The sequence below is a fragment of the Scophthalmus maximus genome, chromosome 1 (genome assembly GCF_022379125.1).
Source record: "Scophthalmus maximus strain ysfricsl-2021 chromosome 1, ASM2237912v1, whole genome shotgun sequence".
Taxonomy (NCBI): domain Eukaryota; kingdom Metazoa; phylum Chordata; class Actinopteri; order Pleuronectiformes; family Scophthalmidae; genus Scophthalmus; species Scophthalmus maximus.
Window position 1 is genome coordinate 25,755,638 of NC_061515.1, and position 14,557 is coordinate 25,770,194.

At 42.1% G+C, this 14,557-nt stretch overlaps 1 protein-coding gene across 5 annotated transcripts in view; it reads left to right on the top strand.

The window, feature by feature from the left end:
• The first annotated feature begins 5,252 nt into the window (after positions 1 to 5,252).
• zanl (zonadhesin, like) overlaps positions 5,253 to 14,557 on the top strand; it is a 34,911-nt gene continuing 25,606 nt past the window's right edge. For 3 of the 5 annotated variants that reach the window (XR_004793897.2, XR_004793896.2, XM_035634598.2), the window contains exons 1-14: positions 5,253 to 5,396; positions 6,368 to 6,393; positions 7,232 to 7,381; positions 7,539 to 7,804; positions 9,600 to 9,684; positions 9,852 to 10,004; positions 11,102 to 11,269; positions 11,350 to 11,447; positions 11,540 to 11,618; positions 11,735 to 12,931; positions 13,036 to 13,229; positions 13,393 to 13,534; positions 13,951 to 14,195; positions 14,359 to 14,507. Coding sequence is in view for 3 of the 5 variants with exons in the window: in XM_035634598.2 (XP_035490491.2) it covers positions 5,326 to 5,396; positions 6,368 to 6,393; positions 7,232 to 7,381; positions 7,539 to 7,804; positions 9,600 to 9,684; positions 9,852 to 10,004; positions 11,102 to 11,269; positions 11,350 to 11,447; positions 11,540 to 11,618; positions 11,735 to 12,931; positions 13,036 to 13,229; positions 13,393 to 13,534; positions 13,951 to 14,195; positions 14,359 to 14,507 (3,023 nt within the window). In the remaining 2 variants the exon portion in view is untranslated. The remainder of the gene's footprint in view (positions 5,397 to 6,367; positions 6,394 to 7,231; positions 7,382 to 7,538; positions 7,805 to 9,599; positions 9,685 to 9,851; positions 10,005 to 11,101; positions 11,270 to 11,349; positions 11,448 to 11,539; positions 11,619 to 11,734; positions 12,932 to 13,035; positions 13,230 to 13,392; positions 13,535 to 13,950; positions 14,196 to 14,358; positions 14,508 to 14,557) is intronic. The other 2 variants (XM_035634574.2, XM_035634580.2) reach the window with 2 other exon arrangements.

Below are 14,557 nucleotides of genomic sequence, written 5' to 3' on the forward strand. Positions count from 1 at the left end.
TTCAGAGTATTTTTTGCCTCTGATGTTTTCCAATCTACATTCGAACACATGCCCTTTAGGAACAACTCTCAGAAAAGACTCAGGTTTCACTTAGTCATAATGATGTATTGATAACCAAAGTAAATGTCCTTTCTTTGAAGGAGTTTCCTTTTGACTCAGTATCTTTACGGGTCCGGGAGATACACACACACACAGACACACACACACACACACAGACACACACACACACACGATGACTCATGTTGATGATATTATCTTTTTATGATTAGAGTAAAGTAACCATGTACAGATCAATTGAGTTTAAAGGTCAAATTTTGCCCTAACAAGTAAAAACATAATTATTCAAGTGCTTCACTTATTTCAAAATTATGCCTAAAATAACAATAACATAACATTTTGTCACTTTGTGCTCACCACTATCTTCCTTACACAGAGAGGTTCACACTCCATCCCAAGGATGAGTAAACATTTTCCTCAGAGTAGTTCCTCTCCTCGTGAAAGTGGAGAGTTTATGAACTGTTTAGGTTTTAAGACGTTATTTCCCAGGTGTATTGCAAAGGGACATGAGTTATTATGTGGATGAGAACTTAGAAGACAGGGTTGACCAGCACTTGTATATTTCTTCATCTGTTGCTATTCTATACATGCATGTGTCGTGAATATGTATACCTGGTATGCACTTGGAGATAAAAACTTGTTGCGAGGATCACGAACCTGTTTGCCGCGGCATTGTTTAATTCACAAATGTCTGAACGCATTTACGCAACGATTGTGTAACCTCACCCCGAATATAACATTGCTGTCTCACTCCTGGAAAAAAGGTGTAAAATCAGTTGAAAGTCACAGTCCATCTTGTGCGTCAGTTGTTTCTGTGAATCTGTGGAACTGTTCGTCAGCTGATGAATATTACAATGTGACTCCGAAGGTCAAAATACAACAAAAGAAAACATTTCACAAAACACATTTCACAACACACAACATTTCATTAAAAAAAAACAGTGTTAAAAGCCCTCATGATTTATAAAAATGATAAACCACCACATATTTGGTGGTTTGTCAGTTTGTGGACACAAACTGTTTTATTTTTACAAATAAATCAGTGTATATGAGAAGTGTAAAAACACTTTTGGCTCATAGTGAAACTGTAGAAGGTCAGATGACGTTGGCTGAGTAGGCGGTCCTTCAGTGTGACTCAGGACATGCCCATTTGCATTCACACCGCTTAAAATAATTTTGACTCGTGCATCTCAGACTACCTTGAAATGTGGTCTCAGTAATGGATGTTACATACCAGGTCTGAACAGGGCCAGAAGTTACGCCAAGCTGTGTGTTGGTATAAAGTGGACTCAACATTGCTAAATGTATGTTATCAGTTGTAAAAAAAAATAAAAGTGTCATAAAAAGCACTTATACTTACTTACACAAATAGTATGCACTCATACTTGTTCAAATATAAGAAAGGACAAACTGACTGTCACACCCATGTGTCTCAAAGAAAGTCAAGCAGTCTGAAAAGGTCTAAAGAGCTGAATAATGGGGCAAAAATACTGGCTGCACCTTGACATTTGATTACCAACTCTTAAACAAACTTGGTCTTTTGTAATGTCATTACACCAAGTCTGAACAGTGCCCTGCTCCGGGCGGCGGGCGAAAAACCCACTCGTGCTGTTGTCCTGCTGGCCGCACACCAGTGCGTCTTTTTTCTGCGACCTCCTCCGAGTCGTCCTCGTAATGACACGCTTTCTGACGGTCTCTCCTCAAAACGAACAGGCGAATCAGAATCAGAATCCGCGTTATCAGGTCTCCTGAGTTGCAGTCGTTGGTGTACAAACATGAAGATGACGATGAAATAAATCTTTTCGAATGGGCCCCAAATTATAATGTATAAACCTGTCAATTGCCAAAACGTGGGCACAATCCTTTAAGGTGTTCGATTGGCGAGGCTTTGTGCTCTCAAATAATATGTATTTTTCTCAGAGTCGGTTGTGAATTTGCTCTATACTACATCTAGATTTTTAATGGTGCCCATTGCTCTTGCAAGTTGACCCAGGTCCGACTTGGCAGCTTAATGTGGCCCGGCTATTTGCTAAGTCATCATCTGATCTCTTGCCTCCAGAGTACAGGGACTACTGGCTTTGAAATAGTTACACTGATTGTGTGACCCTAAGCAGGATTCAAATTCATATCCATGGGTTTTTCACCTTCTGTGAAAAATCGAATCATGACAGGGCATGTTGAGAACCACTGACCAGAATCCATTGAAAGTTGCTATGTTTTTTCAAGGTATAGGTTAAGGATTAATTTGCTGATAAGCTTGACCCTCGGCCTGATGGGACAGTGGGCTTGTTAATTTCTTTAACTGTCTGTTTCAGATCATTTTCAAAACAAACGATTCCTTGTGATTAGTAATATGTCACTGGGCTTAAGAGCCACTGGGCCCCTCATCACCAGCAATAGGTCTTTAAATGCAGATATCATAATTCAAATTCGGGCCAAGCTAAGATTGGGGCGGTAATAGGCAAAGCCCTACATAGATCACACACACATTTCTACACACACACACATTTCCATGAACATGCCCTTAGTCGCAACCTGTGTTTGCCACCACAATAGTCTCAGATGACCCCTGACATTTCTTTATGTGACCTCTTTCCCATCTGTCACATTTTGTCTTTACTGTAAAAATCTGTGGTCTTCCTTCCCCACTTATTATCTAAAACTGAAATGTGTGACTAAGGTGTTTGAGTAGTTAAGATAAAGCCCTCGCAATGGCCTGTGTATAAAGGTGTGACTGGTTTTAGCTGTTGGGGAAAATGGTTTTATGACCACAGTTTCTATACCCTCCCATTGGCCACTTCTCTGATTTTATGTCATAACGCCTTGTATCACACATATACTTTTTACTGCCAAAATATAATGACATCAAATGTCATCCGTGTGTGTGCGTGTGAGTGAGAGTTCATAGTTGGCAGTGAGGAGTCAACGTGTTTGCAGACATTGGTTTACAGTAAGGGTTAACTTAAGGGTTAAGACTAGAGTATAAGTTCAAACCATGCCATGAATCATATTCAACCAAGTCTCTAGAAGGTGATTTTTTTCTTACCAGACAGTCAGTCAAAAAATCCTCCAGAAAAGTTGACTTCAATCATTTTAAAGCAGATGACTTCAGGTAGGCAATGGTCAAATCAGAGCATTTGTCATTTTACGGATAAAGATAAGCAATGCAAGCGGACTTTGGATGGATAGATGGGAGGTCAGAGTGCACGTTGAAAAATTATGTCTGGTTGCCATGGAAAGCATAGTTAGATAACAACAAACCATCTGTATAACTAACATACTGTAACAATGGTTATGATGCTGGAAATACAAACCCATCAGCAGTTCCAAGAAAACCTTAAATTCAACCATTTAAAATTCTGAAGCCTCGTATACCGATGGAAAATTGTATATTTTAACCTCTTTTGTAAAACGTATCACAGCTCATAGAAAGGTACTAAACTTTGTTGCTTGGTTCTTATTATCCGTAATAAAATAATTATTTTGATGGAGACGTTTTTCTTAAGATAGAGTAATCTTAAACAGTGTACATATTCTAATAGCCATTTTCCCATATATTTTTCCCTCCTTTTTCTTTCAGATGTTGTTCAGGTCTCCGCCTTAAATTATCACCCCTGTAGGTAAACTGTCTAACAGTAATCGATTTTACTTAAAAAGGACTTGACTGAGATGGGAGGTTTGTAGACATTAATAAGGGTCTAAAGTCCTCAGAACATTTACAATTAACTATTAGGTATCAGCCGTACATATCCGCATGTTGGGAGACCAGCTCGAATGGTGTCTTTCCATTAATTAGTTTGCCTACACCCCTGCTCCTAGAAGTAAATGCCACTTCAGAGGCTTCCCCCACCCATTGCATGTCATGGTATTCTGTTTGCCCTCATTTGAAAGGGAGTTCCTGTTCAATATCTGACGACTGTTTCGCCAAATTATTTTAATCTTTATGTTTATTGTGTCTTCCTGTAAACCATTCACAAGTTCCGACTGCGAAAGTTATCAAAAGCGTCTGTACAAGATTTCTATAAGCCCTAAACTATGTCAGCATGAAGACTGACAGCTTATTAGATGTAGCCCTGCGGAGATCACACCCACTGGAAACAAGGGAACCTAACACAAACCAATGATGGAACACCTTAGAATTTAAGGACATATGAAAAAGACACCCATAAATACACAGATGCATATCACCTCGGGGGGATCCACCACTCAGCTCTCCCTCTTTTTTGTTTGTGTGTGTGCGAGATTTCAGAGCTCACCTGTACGTGTGTGTGTGTGTGTGTGTGTGTGTGTTTGATATCAGAGCCCACCTGTGTGTGGTAGAGTGTGTGTGTGTGTGTGTGTGTGTGATATCAGAGCCCACCTGTGTGTGGTAGAGTGTGTGTGTGTGTGTGTGTGTGATATCAGAGCTCACCTGTCTGTTGCTGATGCTGCTGATGTTAATAAACGCCATTATTTACTCTGTCGCAATGACCCACATGCATTAGTCATATTATTATAGAACATTTTAATTAGCAGAGGTCAACTGTAACCTTTTATCTTCATTTGCTTTGGGAGGCATTTTTGCCCGGAGTGATACAATACAATGACAATGACATATTAACATCCCCAGAATTCAAATGAAAATCAACTGATGTTATTTTTGTCTATCCATTGCGTTTATGGATCAACTATTACTGCTGGGCTGGAGCTCGTCAACAAGGCCTAACACAGTCTGACAATGAGGGTCTACAGACGGCACAGATGTCACATAAAAGGCTTGAGTTGCTGAATGTTTAGTCAGAGCCTAGCATTGTTTTTGCAATATACACTATACAATTAATGGCAATCCCTTTCCGGACACACGTCGATTTACCGTACATGTTGAAAAGGTGCGTCCATGTGAACACGGTATTCTGTTTATTACACAATAAGCTTCATGATGTCTGACAGTAAAAGGTTTTATTTGTAATATAGTGTTTGATGGACATCCCCACCCACCCTGTGATATGCTGAGAGGTCAGGAAGCGCACACACCCACAGGTATAGGTGTACACCGACAGACCCACACCCAAGAGAAACACACCCTGTCCCTATCACTCACAGTTACTCATTTACACATTTTGCAACATCAAGTAATGCGGAGAGACTCAGCATCCACACCACCCACCCAACGCATCCACCTTGGTTTTCCACACAGCACTCCCCCAACCCATCCTGGCCCTCTATATAAAGCCCTGGCGCCTCTGTCCCCGTCCCTGCTGTCTTGTACTCATCAACCAATGGTCAGCCATGGATACGTTACGGTTTCTAATTTTGCTCCTATGGATGTGTGGCTGCAGAACAAGCCACGCACTGCACAGGTGAGTCAATCCCCAAGGATGATATAATAAATAACTAAATAAGTTCATAATGTAAGAAGAAGAAAAAATCTTATTATACAAACAATTTCACAGAATTCCTCACTGTCAAACATGTTGTGGGAGCGTGGGGCTGGGGGACTCACCTCAGTATTTCCAAAATCCACACTTTTGATTTCTTTGTAAATCCTCATCACATCATTATAAAAATGTGACAGTTTATGGAGAATGTTGGACTAGGTTTAAAGAAAGGTTACAGGGTCACAATATGAAGCCTCAGTTGGTGAACAAGGGATGTCCCACTCAAATTCTAATGAATGTATTTGTCCTACAGGGTTTGCTAATCATAGTTTGCATGTTCCAAGTACTGTAGGTGAAGGTAGCCCTTTGTCTTTATTAACAGACCCTTTTTATAGGCTTGTTATGTAACTGCAGCAAAACGCTTGCGCTTAGTTTCCTTTATCTGTAATAACATAATAATGTCAACTGACGGAGAACAGTGGTTCATATAAATCTACATTTGATATTTCAGGCACGTTCATATTCTTGTGTGCACCTGGACCACAACCACAGGGGTATAAGAATAAATAATTCAGCCTTGGTAATATTTAGATTTCAATTTCTGTAGTGAGCAGCTGTGGCTCAGGAGGTAGAGCGGGTCGGTGGTTCGACCCCTTGCTCCTCCAGTCCGAATGCCCAGGTGCCACTGATGGCTGTCGCGTCAGAATGTGAATTATGCTTAGTTAAAAAAAAAGCGTGGCACATAGAAGCACTGTGTGAATGGTTGAATGTGCCTTGTAGTGTAAAGCACTTTGAGTTGTTGTTGGGATTAGAAAAGAGCGATATACATACAGACCAGTTACCATTTGTTCTCAATTCAGGCTTCTTTACTTTACTGTTAGAGGAGACAAGTTGACTTTTAACCCAACTTTAACAATCTTTCCCATGTCCTCTTTTTTTTCTATCTTTTGCAGTCTGCAGGACTCACAAAGAGAAAATGGTAGGTTGTTTTACCCATCCAATAAATGATTTGAATCTTCACCTTCACATTCACACACTAAAACACACAAATTAAAAGGCAAATGAATCTAAATTCAAAAAGCAAGTTTAGCTTAGCGTGCTCCCACAGAGCTTAGGGCAGTAATACATTGTCCTTGAGATGATATGGGCTTTACCTTTTTACAGCTCCTTATCTTCACTTACCATCACCAACTTACTTTCGAGAGCTATGACCTGCCGCCTCCTCCACCACCTAGTTTATATCAGTCATCGTTGGACTCTGCTGTGAAGAGATGTAATATTATTTTTCAGACCCCTCCCGTTCTGACCTCCTGAAATATTTCAGATTCCAGAATGCACTGTATGAAAGGCAGGGTCCACTCTACCACAGAGCAGACACACGTGTACAAACTGTACAATCACTTTCACACTCGTATTCAAGGCCGGATTGCCAAACACACAAACACACAAAGCAAGAGAGCGCTTTGAGAAAACCTCTATTGCGTCTGTTTTGTTGTGCTCGAAATCAATACGTTCCTGCGTCACCTCCATCATCAAAGCTCAGGCTGCTCACATCCACATGTAAGTTGTCCAGAAACTGTTGACCTTTATACGCCAGGGCTTTCTTGCTGAAAGGCGCCAGCATCACTTCGGAAAGGAATCCTGTTCTGTCTCTTCTGTCTTAGTTATCACATTCTTTTTTAAAAAAACTCTAACAAACGGGACGTAACTATATCTTGAGTCTAGACTGTTTGGGTGGTAAATGACATGATATCATCTCTTTTTTACCATCTATAATATCCATTTGTCTGTGTGTCTGTGTGTCTGTGTTTGTCCAGCTGAGGTGCTGACTTCCTGTGACTTTAATCAGAACGGTGACCCGTTCTGCAGGTTCACCCAGGACACCGCAGACAGCGGTGACTGGACCCGACACAAAGGTCCAACCCCAACAGAGGGTACTGGGCCGAGTGGAGACTACCCTGATGGAAGTCAGTCCTGAATGCGTGGTTTATTGCGATTCTTTCATTTCATTTGACTTTAATGGCTTCAGAGTATGGTTCATTGCGAGTTCCAGGATGGACACATTGAATTCTGACCCCTGACGAGATGAAGACACAGATTCCATTTGTTTAATTCTGTCTGCAGAGGGATTCTACATCTACCACGAGGGTGACAATGTGTCCAATGGGCAGAAGGCTCGTCTGCTGAGCCCTCCCCTCTCATCATCGGCCTCGAAGATCTGTGTCGAGTTTCGATACTACATGTACGGCTCAGATAGTCAGAATGCGCTGAGGGTTCTGGCCAAGAGGCCCGGTGCAGAGGAAGAGGTCTGGATCAAGACAGGATTCCAGAGTCCATCGTGGCTGAAGAGCTCCATCACCGTGTCCAAATCCAGCAGTCAGAGCGTCACTGTGAGTGTTAGCGGGTCACTGTCGGTGCTGCTTCGACACTCAAAAATGGGGACTCATGGCTGAGAGCAGCAAACATGCATCAAAAATTATGCTAAAGTATAGAATCTTTCAAAGTTACAAACCTAACACCACAAAGTCTTGACTGAAAACACTGTCGGCCACATGAAACTAAAGCGTTCATTGTGACATTTTCTTTTTTCACTTGTTTGTGGTTGTGCCAACATCAGAGATCCTGCCCCAAGGCAGAAACTGCATTGTTCTTCTAGCATAAATTCTCGAATGCAATTGCCTTTTTCAGTATAATCTGACGCTGGCTTGAAAATTTAGACAAATTTACTTAAATTGTTAAAAGGGAAACCATTTCCCACATCCTCTGTTATGCCTTTCTGAAAGCTAGACCCCCACTCTGGTAACTCTAGTGCATACCTCTGCCAAGGCCCCACAGCCGTCTGTTGAAAGCACATTTAAATCCGCTAGATTTCGATTTTTATTTGGACCGGCATCCAAATTGCACAGACTAGTTTTCAACGGCATCCATACATCATTCAGTCCGTGGAGTCACCAATCTTTCTGGGCCCATCCTTCAATCGAATTTCGTGGAATTCTGGGGGCGGAGGTAATTAATATGCACTACAGTCATTATAAAGATTAGACATGAAGAAAGGTTTACAACAACCACTTTTGGTGCCGTCCAAAATGTATTCATTGGGCACCTTGTAGCTCAGGAGTTGGAGAGGGGTCGTCCACTGACCAGAAGGTCGGCGGTTTGATCCCGACTTGAAGTGATTACGGAACAATACATCTTTAGAAGCATTCCAGCATCAGTATTCCAAAGGCTTGCTGTTGCTTCACCTAATGACTATATACACTGTATATATATATATATTTATGACTGCCAAAATGAGCAACGCACTGTAGGTTTTCATGTTGGTCACAACTGTCCCCATACACGCGCTTCCCCTCTAAATTTGTCATCTCAACTACTGTATATCCTTCTCAATTGACGGTGTTATGAATGGCTGACAGTGTCTGCTGGTCGGGAGACAACAGAAGGTTCAGCACCAAGGGTCTCATTCTCATCTGAGGGAGGTGCCTCATAATCAGGGTCCTCCCCAACATGATCCTTTAGCTGTGACACAACTGCACTGAGAGGAAACCTTTTTCTTACTGGTCATTTACCAAATGAGAGCAAGGTCACAGAGCACCAAGATGTCTGCTGTGCAAGTTTTTTTTATGTCTTTGCTCCTCCCCTGAGCTATCAAAGTTCTCGTGGGTATTATGTCGTGTGAACTATCAGTGGATCTCACACAACTACAGATATGGTTAGGAAGATTATAGGGCCCTAAAGCAGAGGAATGATTTTTGACGATTATAAAATTGCATGTTATGGTGACCTCAATATGATCCTAAACAACAACTAAAAAATGTCAGAAGAATATTTATACTTTGTATATGTTTCATAAAGCTAAAATAGCCTGGGATCAAATTGACCCCAAATAACACAGATGCGTCATTAAATATGAATCAAAAATGCAAACTGTTATGTTATTGCTGCTATTGCTTAAATTAAAATGACAACAAAGCTGTAGCTCGTGTCAATGGTCGAGATTTTATCATTGTGTGGTGCAAATTTCAAACAGATTTCAAAATAACTGGCGAAAGGAAAATGTGAATGATGGCATATGTTTATGTTCACGGTGCTTCTTCCATGCAGGTTTGTGAGTGCCGGTTAATTTAACCACTGCAATGCTTAGCAGCAGCTTTAGGGCGATGATATTTTCTCTCTGTTTTCCAGATTGTGTTTGAGGCTCAGAGAGGCTTCACATCCTCCTGTGACTCCGCTTTGGACAACATTGTCATCACTGAAGGAGTGTGTCCCTGTGAGTTTATAGACACACACACACACACACGCACGTACACACACACACACACGCACACACACACACACACGCGCACACACACACACACACACACACACACACACACACACACACACACACACACACACACACATAGCTGTCTCACTGATTGATTGTTCTGTTCACAGCTTGTGTTTCTGGCTGTGACTTTGACACTCTTGGTGACCTTTGTGGGTGGACGACTGAAACGGGGAATACAAATGTGTTTGGCTTTGACCAGTGGATTGGGGAAACAGAAACGCCTGGCACCGGACCCGATGACGACTTCTCCAAACCTGGATGTAGGTGGTTCTCCTTTTAAAAGTCTGTATGGATATAACTGTATCTTCCACATGGTGCTTTGCCCTAATGTTACAGTCTGAACACCTCTTTTTCATACGCCTCTTACAGCTTTCTCAATTGCTAAGTAACATTTCTCCGTTTTTCAAAACACATACAGTCAGAACAACAGAAGTCAATGAGGATTAAACTACACATCACTTCTCATTGCTTTGATAGAAAGCAATTCAAGGGTCATTTTGTCGTTCGAACTCAACCACAACTTTAGCCAATTTTTGGTAATTTACATACTCTGCCGTGTTTTCAGGTTGATATATCTAACTATCTGGAATGAGAATATCTTCAAATTTGGGACAAACCTTCACTTGGATTCAAAGATGAACTGAATTTGATGAATTCGATTTTGAAGGTCAAAATCCCTGTGACCTCACAAAACATGTTTTTGGCCTAAACTCAAAACATACAAAGGTTTAGTTATGAAAAAATCTTTTAATTGGATAAAATGATGGAGTGAGGACATTTTTATCAAACAGGTCAAAAGTCAGCTTCAACCTACATAATGTTCTGCAAAAAATTTTCAACAAAATTCATTTAAAAACTATTACACTATAATATATAGTAATGTTCTAAACCTAAAGTCAGAGAATGATTTTTCTACATTCTGCATGATGAGTCCATGATATATGCTATGAATGAGAAGATGGGGCCAAATGTAACACAATCCATGCAATCATTTATTTCTTTGTTAAAGCATACATCTTGGTGTGAATGTAATAAATCCAGTTACTAAACAAATAAAAGATCATCTAAAGACAATAGTGAGACCTATTGTAATCCTAACTGTTGTCAGTGTTATTTGCCATAATCATGGTAGTTATGGATAAGGTTAGGGATAAATTACTAAACAGACAATAACCTATACTAAAACTTGAACAAAAAAAAGATATTATAGGTACTGGGAAAATACCATTTTGAATTTTTGACCTTTTTTTGTTTAATTTAATGTTTGTTCATTATTGTAGTATACAGAATGAATAACATGATGAAATATTACCTTTATTTGATTCTAACCTGAATTTATTGACCATTCGATTCATAGTGGGTGCCTACATGTTGATGGATTCTTTGGAAGCCATCCCTGGTGTTAGTTCTCAGATCATAAGTCCTCTATTGACCCCCCCCACTGGTTGTCTGGACCTCATCTTCTACTACTACTTGTATGGCACCAGCGCCAACATGCAGCTCAGTGTCCACACCATCACCGCAGGTAAAATATTTCCACGGATAGACAAAAGCCAAGACAGCATGAAACATTTTTTGACTTGAATTTATTTTCCTGTTTACCAGGTGGGAGTCTTGGACCTGCTCTTTTCACTGTGAGGGGCAACCAGGGTCAGGGCTGGAAGCCTGCAGAAGTCCGCTACCTGGGAACAGCTGCTATTCAGGTAAATATTAGAGCTTAGTTTGTCTCTGCATGTGTGTGTATCGATTTCCATCAACATACTTAAATACATCTGCATATTGTAATGTATTCCAGTTTGCTATTGTGGGTACCTTTGGAGAAACTACTGAGACAGATATTGCTGTTGATGCTGTGTGTGTCATGGCCTGCAAAGGTGAGAAACTGACCAGAAGGAATTCAAGTTATTCTCTTCACTATCAGAAAAACACACATTTGCTAAGCCAATGACAAAAGGTTTCAGTTATTTATTTATTTATCTTTCACTTGTAGCTCAGCCAATAACAACTCCAAGACCAAGTACACCTCAACCTACAACTCCAGCTCCAACTACAACAAAACCAACAACACCAAAACCAGCAACTCCTGGGCCAACAACGCCAAAACCTCCAACTCCTGGGTCAACTACGCAAAAACCAGCACCTCCTGTGTCGACGACGCCAAAACCAGCAACTCCTGGGCCGACGACGCCAAAACCTCCAACTCCTGGGTCAACTACGCAAAAACCAGCACCTCCTGTGTCGACGACGCCAAAACCAGCAACTCCTGGGCCGACGACGCCAAAGCCAGCAACTCCTGGGCCGACGACGCCAAAGCCAGCAACTCCTGGGCCGACGACGCCAAAGCCAGCAACTCCTGGGCCGACAACGCCAAAGCCTGCAACTCCTGGGTCAACTACGCAAAAACCAGCACCTCCTGGGTCGACGACGCCAAAACCAGCAACTCCTGGGCGGACTACGCCAAAGCCAGCAACTCCTGGGCCGACAACGCCAAAACCTGCAACTCCTGGGCCGACTACGCCAAAGCCAGCAACTCCTGGGCTGACAACGCCAAAACCAGCAACTCCTAGGCCTACGACGCCAAAGCCAGCAACTCCTGGGCCGACTACGCCAAAACCAGCAACTCCTGGGCCGACGACGCCAAAGCCAGCAACTCCTGGGCCGACAACGCCAAAACCTGCAACTCCTGGGCCGACTACGCCAAAGCCAGCAACTCCTGGGCTGACAACGCCAAAACCAGCAACTCCTAGGCCTACGACGCCAAAGCCAGCAACTCCTGGGCCGACTACGCCAAAACCAGCAACTCCTGGGCCGACGACGGCAAAGCCAGCAACTCCTGGGCGGACTACGCCAAAGCCAGCAACTCCTGGGCCGACGACGCCAAAACCAGCAACACCTGGGCTGACAACGCCAAAACCAGCAACTCCTAGGCCTACAACGCCAAAGCCAGCAACTCCTGGGCCGACGACGCCAAAACCAGCAACTCCTGGGCCGACGACGCCAAAGCCAGCAACTCCTGGGCGGACTACGCCAAAACCAGCAACTCCTGGGCCGACGACGCCAAAACCAGCAACTCCTGGGCTGACAACGCCAAAACCAGCAACTCCTAGGCCTACAACGCCAAAACCAGCAACTCCTGGGTCAACTACGCCAAAACCAGCAACTCCAGGACCAACTACAAAGCCACCAAGTGCGACATGTTATTTTCAAAGTTGACACCTGAATTTCATCTTTTTTCCTTTCTTTCTTGTATTCATTATTCATCAAACCATTCCTTTTCTTTCTGCTGTACAGAACCATGTCCTCCTGATGCAGAGTATATAGACTGTGGTCCAGCTTGTATTCCCACCTGTATGGAGCCATCTGCCAATTGTTCTGGCCCCTGTATCAGTGGTTGCTTCTGCAAACCTGGGTTTGTCTTCAAGGGACAGCGCTGTGTGCCACTGGAGAAATGTGGTTGTCTTGATGACCAGAATAACTACTATGAGGTAAGATTGTATTAGTTAATACTACATGTGCTTCAATATTCAGGACAAAATAATAAGAAAACAGTAAATGACAAGAAGGTTGTACTATGTAGTTGTAGTGAAACAGTACACATCAACAGTATTGATCTTTCATTCTATTTTCTTTCATTCTATTTTGTTTTAGCCTGGCGAGATCATATCTGGAGATGGCTGCTCAAAGCTTTGTCGCTGTGCAGGGAACTACACTTTGCAATGTGTTGATAATTCCTGTGACCCCACAGAAGAGTGTCGCAACATTAATGGTGTTGCAAGCTGCTATCCCAAAGGTAATAATGCCTGGTAAAATATCAAGTAATTGCTGGTACTTACAACAATGCGTTGTCCGAACATATCTGAAGGCAAAGTTGTTGTTTGATGAACCAACAAATCTTATAGAAACTGTTTTAGGAGAGTGCATTCTTAACTTCACAGTCAACCTCCATGGTGTGATACAATGACATCAACTACTTGCAACTTTGACTTGATGATTTGATTTTGTTTTGCAACTTTTGAGCTAAATAATATTTACCATTATCCTGTACCTGCCAGTTGTGACCAAAATAACTGCTCTTAAGCAAAAAAGACATAATCTGCTTCAAACTGACCATCTGATATGAGACCGAGGCTGGGGTTTATTTAGGGAATTACTAGTTAGGCAAGTAAAATAACATTTACAACAGCTTCTCATTTGTTATTCCTTTAGGTACCTCCACATGCATAGCATCTGGTGATCCCCACTACACCACCTTTGACAAGCGCAAGTACAACTTCATGGGCAACTGCAGCTATCTGATGTCTAAACCCTGCAACGAAACGGCTCTGCCACACTTTGAGGTCCATGCTGACAACGAAAATCGCTACAACAGGCCCGCCATCTCTTATATAAAGGCTGTACATGTATATGTACAGGGGATGAAGATCTCTATTCTCAACGGTGGCACTGTGCAGGTAAGGAATGAGAAGATGAGCTGCAGAAGTAACACTGTGAAACGGATTCACGCGTTGAACACTAGAATGTGAAGACTGAAAATGCTGTACTAAGAGAGTTTATAAAAATGGACTGCTATCACCTCAGTAATCGCTGTTATTTGCACCTGCTTTCCCCATACAGGTAAATGGGACCAACGTAAACCTGCCAGTTACTCTGTCCCCTAGTGTTTCAGTGTTCAAGTCAGGAAAACACTACACTGTGTCCATGAAGTTTGGTGTGACTGTTCGCTACGATGGAAACCACTTCATGGACATCAAAGTGATCAAAGAGTGAGTGGAGACTGACCGAAAATAAATAAAGAAATAGATAACCAGTGAAA